Source organism: Mustelus asterias, chromosome 2 (assembly GCF_964213995.1).
Source record: "Mustelus asterias chromosome 2, sMusAst1.hap1.1, whole genome shotgun sequence".
NCBI lineage: Eukaryota > Metazoa > Chordata > Chondrichthyes > Carcharhiniformes > Triakidae > Mustelus > Mustelus asterias.
In genome coordinates, this window is record NC_135802.1 from 20868490 (window position 1) to 20886497 (window position 18008).

The 18008-nt window shown below is 47.1% G+C and overlaps 1 protein-coding gene across 1 annotated transcript in view; it reads left to right on the top strand.

Annotated features, from left to right (window-relative positions):
• The window catches only part of dpp6a (dipeptidyl-peptidase 6a), a 343110-nt gene that overhangs the window by 99160 nt on the left and 225942 nt on the right, over positions 1–18008 (top strand). Inside the window, exons 3-4 of the mRNA XM_078232219.1 lie at positions 7262–7314; positions 15827–15908. Coding sequence (XP_078088345.1) covers positions 7262–7314; positions 15827–15908 — 135 coding nt within the window. The remainder of the gene's footprint in view (positions 1–7261; positions 7315–15826; positions 15909–18008) is intronic.

Genomic DNA, 18008 nt, shown 5'->3' on the forward strand with positions numbered 1-18008 from the left:
GAAGGCAGCTCACCACCACCTTCTCAAGGGAAACTAGGGACGGGCAATAAATGCTGGCCAGCCAGCGAGGCCCATGTCCCATGGAATAATGAAACAAAATTCTGGAGCAGCTGGGTAACATTCTACAGCAGGGGCAAGTAGAGCAGGAACAAAATGAGGTTCTTCATTTCACAAGATCTCAAGACAGGTTCACCCCAGGCACCCCAAAAGAAAGCCTTTAACTACAATTCAGTGCATGTCCAATGCAATTAACACATGTTCCATTGGTGAAATAAGGTTGGCAAGTTATAGTTAAAATCCTGGACTTTACACATAATATTAAATTGGAGCTGATGTGGAAAACTGTGCGTGGGCAGCGCGTGACATATCAGGTAAATGTGAATCGCATTACCCTGACTAGCAGTCAGCTAACAGCTGGCTGGAACATTACTTGGCATTGTTATGTTCCTTTCAGACATTTTATCTGCCGTATAATTTTCAATCTTCTTTTTATGTTGGGGACTCTCAAGGTATAATTGATGCCAGTGTTATCATGGATGGTATGATTACATTATCAGTGAATCTGTGTGCACGAATGTATTTATAAACCTGCATAAAGGCCCCACATACAACCCTTTACTGGCCAGCAATGTATCTTGAAATATAGTAAAATGGAGCTACTTTCCCCGAGCACAGGCTGGGAAGATTCCATCATGCCCCTTTGAATAGCTTCTATTGATGTCTCTTGAGCATATGAGTACATCCAGAAAAATTCCCGCAGCGCACTGCTGGAAGTAGAACCATAGAATTATAGAATCCTACAGTGCAGAAAGAGGCCATTCGGCCCATCGAGTCGGTACCGACCACAATCCCACTCAGGCCCTCACCCCATAACCCAATGCATTTACTGTAGCTGGTCCCGCTGACGCTAAGGGGCAATTTAAGCATGGCCAATCCACTGAACCCGCACATCTTTGGACTGTGGGAGGAAACCGGAGCACCCAGAGGAAACTCACGCAGACATGGGGAGAACATGCAAATTCCACACAGACAGTGACCCAAGGCTAGAATCGAACCCGGGTCCCTGGTGCTGTGAGGCAGCAGTGCTAACCATTGTGCCACCATGCTGCCCGTAACTTTACTCCGGGCACCACAGTGTTTGTAGTAACTCAGTTAACTCCCAACTTTTCCTTTAGAATGATGACTTGTCATTGCAAGAGGCAAAAAATAAAGTTCCCCTAAAAGGGATTATCTGGGGCAACACGGTGGCACAGTGGTTAGCACTACTGCCTCACAGCGCCAGGGACCCGGGTTCAATTCCAGCCTTGGGTGACTGTCTGTGTGGAGTTTGCACGTTCTCCCCGTGTCTGCGTGGGTTTCCTCCGGGTGCTCCGGTCTCCCTCCCACAGTCCAAAAGATGTGCGGGTTAGGTGGATTGGCCATGCTAAATTGTCCCTTAGTGTCAGGGGGATTAGCAGCGTAAAAATGTGGGGTAACGGGGATGGAGCCTGGGTGGGATTGTTGATGGCGCAGGCTCGATGGGCCGAATGGTGTCCTTTTGCACTGTAGGAATTCTATGATTAAAACATCATAAACTGGCTTTCGGTGCAAGTTCTCACTCTGAGGTAGTCTGGAACAGGTGTGGGTCATTCAGCTCCTTGAGCTTTCCCACCATTTAGTAGATTATCACTCATCTGTATTTTAACTTAGTTTCGCCACTTTGGTTCTATAACTTTTGTTTTATTCACTCATGGGACATGGGTGTCACTGGCTGGCCAGCATTTATTGCCCATCCCTAGTTGCCCGAGGGCAGTTGAGAGTCAACCATATTGCTGTCGCTCTGGAGTCACATGTAGGCCAGACCTGGTAAGGACGGCAGATTTCCTTCCCTAAAGGACATCAGCGAGTCAGATGGATTTTTCCAACAATCGACAATGGTTTCATGGTCATCAGTAGATTCTTAAATCCAGATTATTTCTTGTTGAATTCAAATTCCACCATCTGACGTGGCGGGATTCGAACCTGGGCCCCTAGAACGTTAGCTGAGTTTCTGGATTAATAATCGAGCGATAATACCACTCGGCCATTGCCTCCCCAATCGCTTCCTCCAATCCACTCTTAATACCCTTGTGCGCCAATCAAGTTTGATTTTGAATTTTTCTATTGACCTATCCTCAACAGGATTTTGAGGTGGAGTTGCAGATTTCTGCCGCCCAATGTGCATGAGTAAGTGTTACCTGACATCAGTCCTGAAAGGGTTAGTTCTCATTTTACACTTACGTTCTCTTGTCCTGGGCTTACAGAGAGAAGTTAGTTTGTGTCAATCCTGTCAAATCCTTCACAAGAGCAAAACACTGCAAATGCTGGAAATTTGAAATAAAGTCGAAAACACTGTGAGTACACAGGAGGTCAGGCAGCATCTGTGAGGAAAGAAACCCAGTTAACATTTCGTCATAAGATAGAATAGAATAGGTGATTTTTCGTCACGACTGTCAACACTGTCCCGACTGTCTCAACTGGGGCGGCACAGTGGTTAGCACTGCTGCCTCACAGCGCCAGGGACCCGGGTTCAATTCCTGGTTTGGGTCACTGTCTGTGTGCAGTCTGCACATTTTCCCCACGTTCTGCGTGGGTTTCCTCCGGGTGCTCCGGTTTTCCTCCCGCAGTCTGAAAGACATGCTGGTTCGGTGCTAAATTCTCCCTCAGTGTACCCGAACAGGCGCTGGAGTGTGGTGACTAGGGGATTTTCACAGTAACTTCATCGCCGTGTTAATTTAAGCCGACTCATGACACTAATAAAATAAACTGTACTTCCAAGCTACAGCAACGGTGCCACTCATAAATGAACAATCGCTGATAAACTTTATTCCTTTTTATCCTCCCAGTTCCTTTTCACAGAATGACAAGATTGTTACGGTGCTGAAGGAGGCCGTTTGGCCCATCATGTCTGCACTGGCTCTCTGAATGAGCATCATGACTTAGTTCCATTCCCCTGCCTTTTCCCCGTATCCCTGCACATTGCTTCTAATTTCAACCATCAATTCCTAAAAGCCTGCATTAATTTTCAATGAGACCGGCTGGAATTCACGCCCAGTGTTGATGTGACCAAAGTGTTGAATAGAAGCTATTCTCAAATTAACCATTAACTGTGGACCCCAGGGTGACATCTTTAGGCACTTGCCAGCCTTGCGTGCCACATGTTTGCAGAATGACGTGGTATGTTTCTGCCAGCAGACCTCAATAGATGGTGACACCCTGATTGCTATGTTTACTGATCCTATCGGCTGTAACATAAGGAGCTCCAGATGGTTCGCTTGTCTTTTCGTTAATGGTAATTTTGAATAATTTACCACATGGCACATTTGGGATGGAGAGGAAGGAAGGGTTCCTCCTCCTCCTGAAGAATCTAATGAAACCGACAGTGATGTAGGTTGACTTCAACCGCACATTATTTGCGGGAAGATGGTGGCGTCGTGGTCATGTGACTGGACTGGTAATCCGGAGGCCCAGTCCAATGCTCTGGGGACACAAATCCCACCATGGCAGCTTGTGGAAATTAACTTTAATTAATTAAAATCTGGAACGCAAGGTGTCGTATTGTGGCTGTTAAGGCATTGCCGATAGATTTCATAGATCCCCACAGTGCAGGAGGAGGCCATTCAGCCCATCAATTCTGTACCGACCACAATCCCACCCAGGCCTTATCCCCGTAGCCCATCGTATTTACCCTGCTAACCCCCCTGACACTAGGGTCAATTTAGCATGGCCAATCAACCAAACCCGCACATATTTGGAGTGTGGGAGGAAATGGGAGCACCCGAAGAAAACCCACGCAGACACGGGGAGGACATGTAGACTCCGCACAGTGACCCGAGTCCGGAATTGAACCTGGGACCTTGGCGCTGTGAGACAGCAGTCCTAACCACTGCACCACCATGCTCATTAGGCTCTGCTAGGAGCAAGGAAGGTTATAATGGATAAGGAGGGATTATGGCGTAGGAGGGTTTTGCAGCATGATGCTGCCTAGGGCAGAGTCCCAGTTCTTACACACTTACTACATGATTTTAGTAGTGAAACTCCCTGAGGGAGAACTCCCTCTCTCTGGTGTGATCACTCACGCTCAGTTCCATTGGTCCCTCAAGTCAGGTTGCCCTCTTGTGCTGTACTGTCTTAAAGAGACAGACACCACATACACAACACAAGGTAGACTCAGTAATGATGACCATGAAACTACTGTTAAGACCCAGGCCAGAAACTCCAAAGTGTTTTGTGAGGTTAGCCTAGATCCTGATTTTTACATTTGATTTTGGCATTAGGGTGAACATAAGGTATTTCACCCTAGATGTGATTCAAGTGACCCACTAGGAAGCTTCAATCAAAGAAAGTTTATTTAAGAACACAGTTAGAATATAACAAATTAGCATAACTTTTACCAGTTACAAGACTTAAACATGACACAGTATATATCTTAACAGCTAGCTATCTTTGTTGTTCCAATTTAAAGCGATACCCCATAGACATACAGCCTCCTTCTGAATTAGGAGTTCTGGTCTCCACACCAGAGGAAGGATATGATTGCACTTGGAAGGGTGGAGAGGGGATTCAAATATTGCCTAGCCTGGAGCTATGAAGAGAGGCTGGGGTTGTTCTCCTTAGAGCAGAGAAGGCTAAAGGGGAGCCTGATCGAGATGTACAAAATAATGAGGAACATAGATAGGGTAGATAGGAAGGGACTTTTCCCCTTAGTAGAGGCGTCAGTAACCAGGAGGCATAGACTTAAGGTCAGGGGCAGGAGATTTAGAGGGGATTTGAGAAAAAACGTTTTCACCTCGAGGGTGGTGGGAACCTGGAACCCACTGGCTGAAAGGGTGGTAGAGGCAGGAACCCTCACAACATTTAAGAAGCATTTAGATGAGCACTTGAAACGCCATAGCATACAAAGCTGCGGCCCAAGCGCTGGAAAATGGGATTAGAATAGATAGGTTTGGTGGCCAGAGAAGACACAGTGGGCTGAAGGGCCTCTTTCTGTGCTGTAAAAGCTCTATGACTCCAGCACCTGATGACAAGGGAAGGTGCATACATAATGGGGCCACAGATTGACTATCAATCTGTAAATTTTTCCAATATGTCTATGGTAGGTGGGAGAGTCTCCTGGTCAACCACACATGGTGTGGCGACATGGTGACACAGTAGTCAGCACTGCTGTCTCACAGCACCAGGGACCTGGGTAACTTCATTGCAGTGTTAATGCATGCCCACTTGTGACACCAATAAATAAACTTTATTGAATTTATTAGTGACAAATTCATCTCCCCTCCCACAAAAGGGGAAATGTAATCCCTATAGTTAATTTATCAAACGCTTTAGTAACCATAAACACTTCTCTCAGTCCTCCCAGTCTTTTCCATTTTAGAGAGTTGTATACCAAACAGCAAGTTATTCAGACAAAGGCATCAATGTGTAATGTGGACCTTCTGTGTGCCAACCATTGAAGAAGCGGGTAGGCAGTGTGCTGAGGGCACCGTAGGATGCTGAGGCAGGATGGACTCAATGGACTTTCTTATTCATTTATGTTATGTAACCTTGCCGACTCAATTTGCTCCATCTGGCACAGGCTAGATCATAAGAATATACAAACATAAGAACTAGGAGCAGGAGTAGGCCATCTGGCCTCTTGAGCCTGGTCTGACATTCAATAAGATCATGGCTGATCTTTTTGTGGACTCAGCTCCACTTACCCGCCCGCTCACCATAACCCTTAATTCCTTTACTGTTCAAACATTTATCTATCCTTGCCTTCAAAACATCCAATGAGGTAGCCTCAACTGCTTCACTGGGCAGGGAATTCCACAGATTCACAACCCTTTGTGTGAAGAAGTTCCTCCTCAACTCAGTCCTAAATCTGCACCCTTATTTTGAGGCAATGCCCCCTAGTTCTAGTTTCACCCGCCAGTGGAAATAACTTCCCTGCTTCTATCTTATCTATTCCCTTCATAATCTTATATGTTTCTTCAGGATCTCCCCTCATTCTTCTGAATTCCAATGAGTATAGCCCCAGTCTACTCAGTCTTTCCTCATCAGCCAACCCTTTCAACTCCGGAATCAACCTAGTGAATCTCCTCTGCCCCCCTCCAGTGCCAGTATATCCTTTCTCAAGTAAGGAGACCAAAACTGTACACAGCACTCCAGGTGTGGCCTCAGCAGCACCTTTTCCAGCTGCAACATAGCCTCGCTGTTTTTAAACTCCATCCCTCTAGCAATGAAGGACGAAATTCCATTTGCCTTCTTAATTACCTGCTGCATCTGCAAAACAATCATGGAAGCCTGAGTCTGCACTTGGCAATCTAAAACATTGGAGCCAAAACTTCGGAAGACACACCAGAAAATAAATTACATTCTGGTTTGATTCTAAAATGTTGTCCTTCATTGCTAGAGGGATGGAGTTTAAAAACAGCGAGATTATGTTGCAGCTGTATAAGATGCTGGTGAGGCCACATCTGGAGTACTGTGTACAGTTTTGGTCTCCTTACTTGAGAAAGGATATACTGGCACTGGAGGGGGTGCAGAGGAGATTCACTAGGTTGATTCTGGAGTTGAGCGGGTTGGCTTATGAGAAGAGACTGAGTAGACTGGGGCTATACTCATTGGAATTCAGAAGAATGAGGGGAGATCTTATAGAAACATATAAGATTATGAAGCGAACAGATAAGATAGAAGCAGGGAGGTTGTTTCCAATGGCGGGTGAAATTAAAACTAGGGGGCATGGCCTCAAAATAAGGGGGTGCAGATTTAGGACTGAGTTGAGGAGGAACTTCTTCACACAAAGGGTTGTGAATCTGTGGAATTCCCTGCCCAGTGAAACAGTTGAGGCTACCTCATTGAATGTTTTTAAGGCAAGGTTAGATACATTTTTGAACAGTAAAGGAATTAAGGGTTATGGTGAGCGGGCGGGTAAGTGGAGCTGAGTCCACAAAAAGATCAGCCATGATCTTATTGAATGGCGGAGCAGGCTCGAGGGGCCAGATGGTCGACTCCTGCTCCTAGTTCTTATTTCCTATGTTCTTACGTTTGATTGAAAAGGGGTTGCAGTGGGGAGAAATAAATACTGCAAATTAAATGGGCACCGATCACTAAAGCTTTGACTTGTTAATTCTCCTGATGTGCCTTTCTGCTGTCTGTGTTAACTCTGTTATACTGTACTCAGCGTATGGAATGAAGAGGTCTGAACTTTGTCAATGAATGCACATTGATACATTAATCCGTCTCTCTGTTTATTTTTCAGACACATCGACACTCCTTCACAGCTTACTACACATTGTGCAATTTACACACTTGGTAAGTAATGCATTGGATTAGAAAATTTCCATTCATGTAAACAACTGATTGCATGCTGTCCTGGGCTCACCTCTGCGTTATTGTTAGTGCTGAGCCAGCTTCAGTGACAGGCAGGGAATGAGTATTGTGAGGATGGTGTTACACAGCTTTCCCTTTCAGCAATGTGGGATCATATCACAACCAAGGCAGAAATTAGGATTGAAAACAATACACCAAATCAAGTTTAAAGTTTATTCATTAGTGTCACAAGTAGGCTTACACTGCCTACACTGCAGTGAAGTTACTGTGAAAATCCCCGAGTCGCCACACTCCAGTGCCTGTTCGGGTACACTGAGGGAGAATTTAGCATGGCCACTACCAGCACGTCTTTCGGATTGTGGGCAAAAACCGGAGCACCGGAAGGAAACCCACGCAGACACGGGGAGGACGTGCAGATTCCGCAAGGACAGTGACCCAAGCCAGGAATTGAACCCAGGCCCCTAGTGCTGTGAGGAAGCAGTGCCAACCCACTGTGCCACCGTGCCGCTCCTATTGATGTAAGTTACCATTTCTGTCCCCCTCTGATTCAAAGCTTATGTGATGGAAAACTAAGAGCCATGTTTTGAGGGTATTTCATTTCAGAAACTAAGATTAAACATATTCGGGGGAAGGTGGCTCCTTAGGCAGACAAATCTCCTGGGAGCTAGGGTTTGGAGGCAAATGGATGTATTTTGGATTGATGGTGTGTGTGTTGTAGGCCCCTTTTGTCTTCCATTTCCAAAAATCTGATTGAACCGATGACTTTTAAGTATCAGCTGTGGCTCCGTGATCGCACTCTTAACAAAAGAAGGTTGTGGGTTCAACTCTCACTCCAGAGATTGAAAAGTATTATTTCAGCTGACACTTCAGTGCAGTGTTGAGAGCTGTGACATTAAACTGAGGCTCTGTCTGCCCTTTTGGGCGGACGTGAATGATCCCATGGTACCCTTCAAAGAAGGGTAGGAGAGTTCTCCCAATAGGCTAAAACTTCTCCCTCGACCAACAGCTAAAACAAATATCATTGATTTCATTGATGTTTCTGGGAACTTGTTATTGGTAAATTAGCTACTGCATTTCCTATGTTACAACATTGACTACACTTCAAAAGTACTTCATTTGGAATGCAACCAGCTAAATAGTCAAACTTGTATATCTCTAAAGGCATATAGCTACTTTGTCACAAAGACACTAAATCTTAGGCTTGAAGAGACATTAGAATCATAGAAAACCTACAGTACAGAAAGAGGCCATTTGGTCCATCGAGTCTGCACCGACCACAATCCCATCCAGGCCCTACCCCCATATCCCTACATATTTATTCACTAATCCCTCTAATTTACGCATCTCAGGAAACTAAGGGCAATTTTAGCATGGCCAATCAACCTAACCCGCACATCTTTGAACTGTGGGAGGAAACCGGAGCACCCAGAGGAAACCCACGCAGACACGAGGAGAATGTGCAAACTCCACACAGACAGTGACCTGAGCCGGGAATCGAACCCAGGTCCCTGGAGCTGTGAAGCAGCAGTGCTAACCACTGTGCTACCGTGCCACCCACATGTAGATGCAACACTTCTGTTGCCATACAACCCGCAACTGTACACGAGTCTTCTTGTGTGGCTTTTCAGACGGATTGACAAGGGTTCCGCCCCTCATGTGCACTGGAAATCCACCGCCCCGCCCGCCCGCCACAGAATCAGAGCGGGTGAGGGGCGGACAACAGAAATGTCCGTTGACCTCTGGCAGGAATTTCCGGTCTCGTCCGAGCAAGGCCGTAAAATCCCACCCATGAACTTTTTCCCGTAGCCCTCTGACTTTCTTCTCTTCAGATATTAATTCAATTCCCCTTTGATAACTCCTGAATTTGCCTCCACCATTTTTTCAAATCGTGCAGTCCAGACCCGAACCGCTCGCCACGTAAAAGATCTTCAGCTGTCGCCATTATTGCTTCTTCTGTCAACCGCCTTAAATCAGTGACCTCACGCCCTCAATCCTCACACCAATGGGAACAGTGTCTCCCTCTCGACTCTCTCTGGACCCCTCATGAAGCTGAATTTAATCGAACCCTTTGAAATGGGCATCATAGGAGAATCGGTAGGTGTAACCGCATGGGATTCCTGGCATCTGGAAAACTGTCACCACATAGGTTGTTGGGGGGGTAGGGACAGGAAGGCCTGACCCAGCAATCCTGCGGGCCAGTGGCAGTCATGTCAATTCGACTCATTAATGACACCAATTATCCCTGAATCCACTGGAATTCAGTCATGGCTCTGAGCTTTTGTGGGACTTGCAGGCCTCTCCCAGGCCTCCTGAAGGCCACCCAACCGTTCCTGCAGCCATGTATAGGGTCCCTTGTTCACAGGCACTTAGTGCCCCATCAAGGGAGCCAGGGTCAGGAGGGAAGGGGCCAGGGAATGCCCTACCCATGCCTCTGATCCCCTGTCACCCCTGCTGCCCTCCGTCCCTCCGGCAACCCCTGGCCCCCAATCCCCATCCTCCCTCACTTGCCTGCATCCAGGGATCCTGCGGAAATCTTCAGGCTGGGCTTTAGTGTATTCCTGGCAGCAGCCTTCGCCCCCAGTGCCACTGCCAGGAATGGAGTGCTGCCAGTCTTTGATTAGCTGGCAGCTCCCGGGGCTGGGATTTTCGATGGACTGAAGGGTCGCAGGGCACGTAAAGGGGGTTGGGCCTTCCTCATGGGAGCAACATGGGATTCGTATGTGTTATCCCGCTTTGGTGGGGGGATGGAGAGGCATCACGAGCGCTAAATTTCAGTCATGATTCCTAAAATGTGGAGTCTGCACGTTCTTCCTGTGTCCTGCATGGGTTTCCTCCGGGTGCTCCGGTTTCCTCCCACACTCCAAAGATGTGCAAAGAAGAACAAGCAGAGGGTGGTGGCTGGGGCAGGTGAAGCCTGATGTGGGGAGAGAAGGGGAGGAATGTTACAGAGGGAGCAGAACAACCTTAGTGATAAAGAAGACAGGAGCTCCTCACGTTCATTATGGCTGCCACCCTCCGACCATGCCCGTGGCTGAGATTCTCCAATCCCGCTGCAGTGAATGGAGATTTGGCTGAGCGCCACATTCTCCGTTCTCACTGGCAGCGGCGGCGGGGCATATGGAGAATTCCAAACTGTATTTGGTTCGGGTGAAGGGAGGAATTTAAGGAAACTGTCAAGAACATGGCACGGTGGCACAATGGTTAGCACTGCTGCCTCACAGCGTCAGGGACCCTGGTTCGATTCCTGGCTTAGGCCACTGTCTGTATGGAGTTTGCACGTTCTCCTTGTGTCTGCGTGGGTTTCCTCCGGGTGCTCCGGTTTCCTCCCACAGTCTGAAAGACGTGCTGGTTAGGTGCATTGACCTGAACAGGCGTCGGACTGTGGCGACTAGGGGAATTTCACAGTAAACTTGCAGTGTTCATGAAAGCCTTACTTGTGACTCATAAATAAACCTTACTTTACTTTAAAGCAGAGAAGTAAAAAGTGGTCATCTTTGCTGTCACAGCATGATCTGGGGCTCACAGGCAGCATTCGCAGAGGAGAGCGAAGGCTAATAATATTGATGTATTCCCATCACATCTGGAGCTGGATGGCTAAACCAGCTGTGTGCCAGATTCGCTCGCTTCCGCAATCCTTGGAGTTGAGAGAGAAGCTGTGGGGTCCATACCAGAAATCAATCGAGAAGGAGGGCAGTAAGTGACTTGCTGGGAGCAAGGGTATTAAAGTTGCAGGCGAGAGGGTGGCACAGTGGTTAGCACTGCTGCATCACAGCACCAAGGATCCGGGTCTAATTCCGGCTTCGGGTCACTGTCTGTGTGGGGTTTGCACATCCTCCCCGTTTCTGCGTGGGTTTCCTTCGGGTGCTCCGGTTTCCTCCCACAGTCCAAAGATGTGCGGGTTAGGTTGATTGGCCATGCTAAATTAACCTTAATGTCAGGTGGATTAATAGTGTAAATGCGTGGGGCTGTGGGAATAGGGCCTAGGTGGGATTGTAGTCGGTACGGACTCAATGGGCCGAATGGCCTCCTTCTGTACTGTAGGATTCTATGATTGATCACACAAACTAACAGCTGCCGAAGTACAAAGGCAAATGGAACCACAACAGTTCCGCAGTTAGGGCTTTGAAACTACAGTTGCAAGTTAACAGGGAATAAATTTATCTTAAAAGCCAGCGATGATCATGTCCCACAAATGAATAAAAAGGAAGTTGCAAATGGAGTTGAGATGGAGATTGAATCACCGAAGATCAGGAGTTGCTCAGCAGAAAGGAGGGAAGGTATCTCAGTGAGAAACTCAAGATTTATGTGTTCGAGAACAAAGATTGTGGAGGAGAGCTGAGAGGAGCAGGAGAAGGTGGGGTGCACAAAAGAAGTGAAGATATCAGAGTAGCAGGAGAGATGAAGGTTGGACTTGGTGACAAGGAGCAGCGCTGGGTGGGTGCGCTGACCCGGCTTGGGTCACTGTCTGCATGGAGTTTGCACATTCTCCCCGTGTCTGCGTGGATTTCCTTCGGGTGCTCCGGCTTCCTCTCACAGTCTGAAAGACGTGCAGGTTAGGTGGATTGGCCGAGCTAAATTGCCCCTTAGTGTCCCAGGATGTGTGGGTTAGGGGATTAATGGGGTAAACACATGGGGCTATGGGGATAGGGCCTGGGTGGGATGCCCAGTCGGAGAGTCGGTGCAGACTCAATGGGCCAAATGGTGTCTTTCTGCACTGTAGAGATTCTATCTTTCTATTCTATCTGAGTTTCTGCGTGGGTTTCCTCTGGTTTCCTCCCAGTCTGAAAAACATGCTGGTTGGGTGCATTGGCCAGGCTAAATTCTCCCTCAGTGTACCCGAACAGGTGCCGGAGTGTGGCGACTAGGGGATTTTCACAGTAACTTCATTGCGGTGTTAATATAAGCCGACTTGTGACACTAATAAATAAACTTTATGATGCTATGAGTTACCCATGGGCTTATTCACAAAGGACTGAAACCTGGAGCAGTTGATGGGGTGAGATGGGGAGAATCTTGGTACAATGTTCATGGGTTTGACATTTCAAGCTGAAAGAGTTAGCTGTGTTTCAGTGAAAGTCAATATTGAGACGGTCATGCCACCTGCTGGTGACAAAGAGGTATTAAACCAAGTGACAGTAAGCCACTAACCCTCCTTATCAATGAAGCTACAGCTACACATCATCCTGGCTCAGTTACTAACATTCCCGACTCTTAAGTCATAAGGTTGTGGAGCCATGTGCTATTCCAGCACTTCAATACTGTAATGATTTCAGTCAGGCCATTGAGGTTGGCCTATCGGAGAATGAACACCCTGATTAAGGATCCAATTGATGGGCTAATCAGGGAGTCTTTGCCTCGTATTTAACTGGGAGTGTCAGTTCCTCTGACACCCCCGGAGGTAGACTGCTGACTGATAGCACTCTGTGTACTGCTGTTAAAGTTTGTAAATAAAGGGATTTTGGTGAAGGGACTTCAGCCTCCAAATACTTATGACAAATACATAATCAAGGCTTCTGTTTACTGAAGATGAACTAAAAATAGTGAACATGTGCATGATCTATGAACTAGGAGCATTGTCCATGTTAAATTCTCCCTCAGTGTACCCAAACAGATGCCGGAGTGGGGCGACCAGGGGACTTTCACAGTAGCTTCTTTAATGTAAGCCTACTTGTGACAATAATAAATAAACTTTAAAAACTTGAATCACGGTCTGGAAATGCCCGGCTGAGATATCACTATCATCTGAGGTTCTAGACCTAAACTTAATGAACCTTGATATCACTTATAGCGAAGTTCGAAACAGAATCAAATGTTTTAAAACGAATAAAAAAGAAAGATTTCCATTTTTACACTTCCTACACTGGGCAGGCACGGTGACACAGTGGTTAGCACTGCTGGCTCACAGCACCGGGGACCCGGGTTCAATTCCGATCTCCAGGTATTGTCTGTGTGGAGTTTGCATGTTCTCCCTGTGTCTGCGTGGGTTTCCTCCGGGTGCTCTGGCTTCCTCCCACAGTCCAAAGGATGTGCGGGTTAGGTGCATTGGCCATGCTAAATTGCCCCTTAGTGTCGGGGGACTAGCTCGGGTATATGCATGGGCTTGTTGGGATAGGGTCTGGGAGGGATTGTTGTCGGTGCAGACTCGATGGGCCGAATGGCCTCCTTCTCCTTTCCACAGCTCAGAATAATGAAGAAGCAATCTGTGCCAGAAAACTGCTGAACCTGGATAATATCCAGTTTTGGGTTGACAAGTGACGGGTAAAATTTACGGTACATAGGTAATAGCTCATCGGGATTGAAACAAGAGAAAGACTAGCTATCCCAGCTTGATCTTCAACAGCCTCCCCATCACCAACTCTCCCACCATTCACATCTTGGGTGTTATCATTGACCTGAAGCTTAATGTACCCACAGTATCAACACTGTAGCCCACCTCCCTACTTTCCAGAGCCTCTCTCCCCTGCCTGAGCTCTGGACTCTGACGAAATATTCCTCACTCGCCTAGGTGGGTGAAGTTGCAGCAAGACTCAAAGAGCGTGGCACCCCGAACAGGGTATAGTTTGCCTGATCGATGCCCCTGCCTCTGAATTGAATCCCCACCCTCTCTATCAATGCTGCAGTGTGGCTACAAGATACATAATGTACAGGATGCACTGTATCAACTCCTTGGCACAGTTAACCCTTGCCCTCTAACCCCGTCTCACCTGGAAGCTTCCTTTGGTTTTGGGCACCCCGCCCACAACACCATGGCAGATTACCGAGTAAATATTGGGTGGCACGGTGGTTCGCACTGCTGCCTCACAGTGCCAAGGACCCGAGTTCTGGGTGACTCTGTGGAGTTTGCACATTCATCCCGTGTTTGCGTGGGTTTCCTCCGGGTGCTCCGGTTTCCTCCCACAGTCCAAAGATGTGCGGGTTAGGTGCATTGGCCGTGCTAAATTGCCCCTTATGCAGGATAAATCCGTGGGAGGTGACATGGATAAGGTATGGGTGGGATCGTGGTCAGCGCAAGTTCAATGGGCTGAATGGCCTCCTTCTGCATGTAGGGATTCTATGTTCGGCATTTGTTGGGGACTAACATCCAAAGTATCATTTACTCCCAGTTCAGAGATGCTAAATCCTATTGTTGTAATTTAAACTAGTAAATTTTGTGCTACCCGGCACAACCAACCAGAATTCTCTGGCAAACAGAATTTCTGATAGCTAAAGATTTGTTTTCAAAAAGCTGACCACTTTCTGCTCAGACAATGCATTCTTTAAAAAAAAACAAGAGTAGTAGTTTGTAAATTTGCAGGAGTTGTTCTTAGGTTTTACATTGGAATTATTGAACTATTGGGTCAGTTGTGGTTACTATGCTGGAACAAAGATGTACCGCTCGGAGCAACTAACAGTGCAACTGACAGCTCACTCTCTGTTAAAAGCTGGCCTGTAGGTTGTGGTGTAGGTTGTGTCAGTTTAGTCTTCAGTCGTGCTGTTTTTTGTGTGGAGCCTGCAACGCTGGGGCCCTTGAATGCCCGGCTGCTTCCCCCCTACCCCATCTCCTCTCCCCCTCAAAGGCAGAGCAGAACCTTGTCTGGCTTCCGGAGTCACGTCACCCCTTGTTAACTGCCACTTCTGACTAACCGGCACCATCCATTCCCCGAGCATGCGCCGGACAACAAAGATGCGACTGTATTTCTTTCAAGACCATGGTCAGCACTGCTGCCTCATAGCGCGAGGGACCCGGGTTTAATTCCAGCTTCAGTTCAATGTCTGTGTGGAGTTTACACGTTTTCCCCGTGTCTGCGTGGGTTTCCTCCGGGTGCTCCGGTTTCCTCCCGTGCCCCAGAGATGTGCAGGTTCGGTGGATTGGTCATGCTAAATTGCCCCTTATTGTCAGGGGGACTAGTGGGATAAATGTGTGGGGATAGGGTCTGGGTGGGATTGTTGATGGTGCAGGGCTCGATGGGCCAAATGGCCTCCTTCTGCACTGTAGGGATTCTATGATTCTATGACGATGTAGCCAAGTCAACTCCTCATGGAAAACCAGAAGCATGAAAGACAATTTAATTTTGATCCAAATCTTTTTTCTCTTGCTATACATGATTCATCAATCAAACGCAAGCTGCTAGTACCTGTAAAGACTTGATTTCCTGCAAAGACTCGCATCCAACCATTCTTCACATTCCAATCTGTAGTTATCTTGCAATTGTGTCTTTGCCTCTATATGCCGTACTTGTGAACTAACCTCCACTCACCTGATGAAGAGGCAGCGCTCCGAAAGCTCGTGATTCCAAATAAACCTGTTGGACTTTAACCCGGTGTTGTGAGACTTCTTACTGTCAATCACAGTGTAAGGGGATTTTGTAATGCTTGCTAATGAATATTCCTTAACCCTCTCCAGGGGCCTGTGATTGATGTTTGCTGTCACAAGACAAGGGGGGAGGAACTTTCTGACTGGCGTAAATAAGTGATAGAAATCTGACCTTACTGACCTATTTCCTTCTTGATGCAGGGAGCATCTAACCTTGAATCCACCTGAGGTTCGGGAGGCAGAATTGCTGTACGCAGGCTGGGGTGTCCTCGGTCAACAACTGGTGAGAATTTGTTCTATTTATTCCGACATATATTCATGTTTTATTACAGCCTTCAAGTGTTCCACCAAGTCCTCGGCATCTAATGAAGTTTGAAAAATGACCAGGCAAATCGAAAGGTTGCAGCGTTTTACCATTGAATGTATTATGAGTGTAAATTTCCCTCATATCCTGCTTCATAATGTTGAATTTGACATTCAGAGAAGAGCTTTCGGGTTGCAGCCAAGAGTGCGATAAATGTCGCAATTGTTTTATAGCTTTCAAAGGGTGTCCAAAGCGTGATGGTTTCTTTATTAATTGAAAATGTAGATCATACCCCCTCAGTCTGCTTTTCTGTTCACCGGCATTAATTAATTGCTGATGTATATGGACTTTGACCCAGTTCCTATGTATGGACATTGCTTCGCCGTTATCAGCCATGGGCAGCTCTGTGCTCCGCTGCTGTTCCCTCCAACACTCTAGTCTCCAGCTGTACCACAGACAGACAAGACAGCTTCGCTTGGAGCTAGGATTCGGAAAATGAATGGAACTTTGGCTGGAATCTGGGGGAGGATGAACTCAGTGGGCCTGGAGGTCTGGAATGTATCTGCTTCAATGCGAGGAGCGTCACGGGCAAGACAGATGAACTTAGAGCCTTAAAGCTTGCGCGGAACTTGGATGTGGTTGCAGTGACGGAGACTTGGTTAAAAGAAGGACAGGACTGGCAGCTGAATATTCCGGGGTATAAGTGTTTTAGGCGAGACAGAGGAGGGGCTAGAAGAGGTGGGGGAGTGGCAATACTGGTTAGGGAGCATATTACAGCGGTACAGAGGGTGGACAATTTGGAAGGATCATGTAACGAGACGCTGTGGGTAGAGCTCAAACAGGAAGGGCACAGTCACTATGCTGGGGGTATACTACAGGCCTCCCAACAGCCCACGGGAAGTTGAGGAACGGATATGTAAGGAGATTCTGGACAGGTGCAGAAAAAATAGGGTTGTTGTAGTGGGAGATTTTAATTTCCCTCATATAGACTGGAAATCCCTTCGGGCTGGGGGTCCGGACGGGGAGGAATTTGTAAAATGTGTCCAGGAAGGTTCTTTGGAACAATATGTTGATAGTCCAAATAGAGAGGGGGCTACACTGGACCTAGTACTGGAGAATGAGCCCGGTCAGGTCATCAAAGTTTCAGTGGGGGAACATGTGGCGAACAGTGACCACAATTCTGTAAACTTTCGGATAGTCATGGAAAAGGATGAGTGTTGTCCTATGGGTAAGGTGCTGAATTGGGGGAAGGCTAACAACAGCCGGATTAGGCAGGATTTGGTGGCTGTTGATTGGGAGAGGCTGTTTGAGGGTAAATCCATATCTGGCATGTGGGAGTCTTTTAAGGAGCAGTTGATAGGAGTGCAGGACAGGCATGTGCCTGTATAAAGGAAGGACAGGAAAGGTAGGATTCGAGGGCCGTGGATAACCAGTGAAATTGTGGGTCTAATCAAAAAGAAAAAAGAGGCATACATTGATGCGCGATAAATCACACGGGAGGCTGGATGTACCCGGGAAATAAAGGCTTTTATTGCCAACAATAACGGAGCTACTATATACAATATACAATCCCAGACTAAAGGGTCACCAGGCAGAGCAGTGACCTTTATACCTCTCCCAGAAGGCGGAGCCAACTGGGGTGTACCATAGGACTATATTAACAGGTAGAACAGCCCAACCCTAACCCCAACAGTAACATATCTACAGACTCATAGTGCTGGCCAAACCATGGCTCAGCACTACCTGGTGGTAACCAACAATGGTTCACCACATACATAAGGTCCAGGCAGCTAAAAACAGATGAAGCACTGAGGAATACAGCGAAAGTAGAAATAAACTCAAACAGGGAGGTAGAAGGGCAAAAAGAGATCACAAAATGTCCTTGGCAGACAGGATTAAGGAGAATCCCAAGGCATTTTATACATACATTAGGAACAAGAGGGTTGTCAGCGAAAGAATTGGACTTCTCAAGAACAAAGGAGGGGAATTATGCTTAGAACCCAAGGAAGTAGGTAAGATCCTAAGTGAATACTTTGAATCAGTATTCACAAAGGAGAGGGACACGTTGATTGGTAGTGT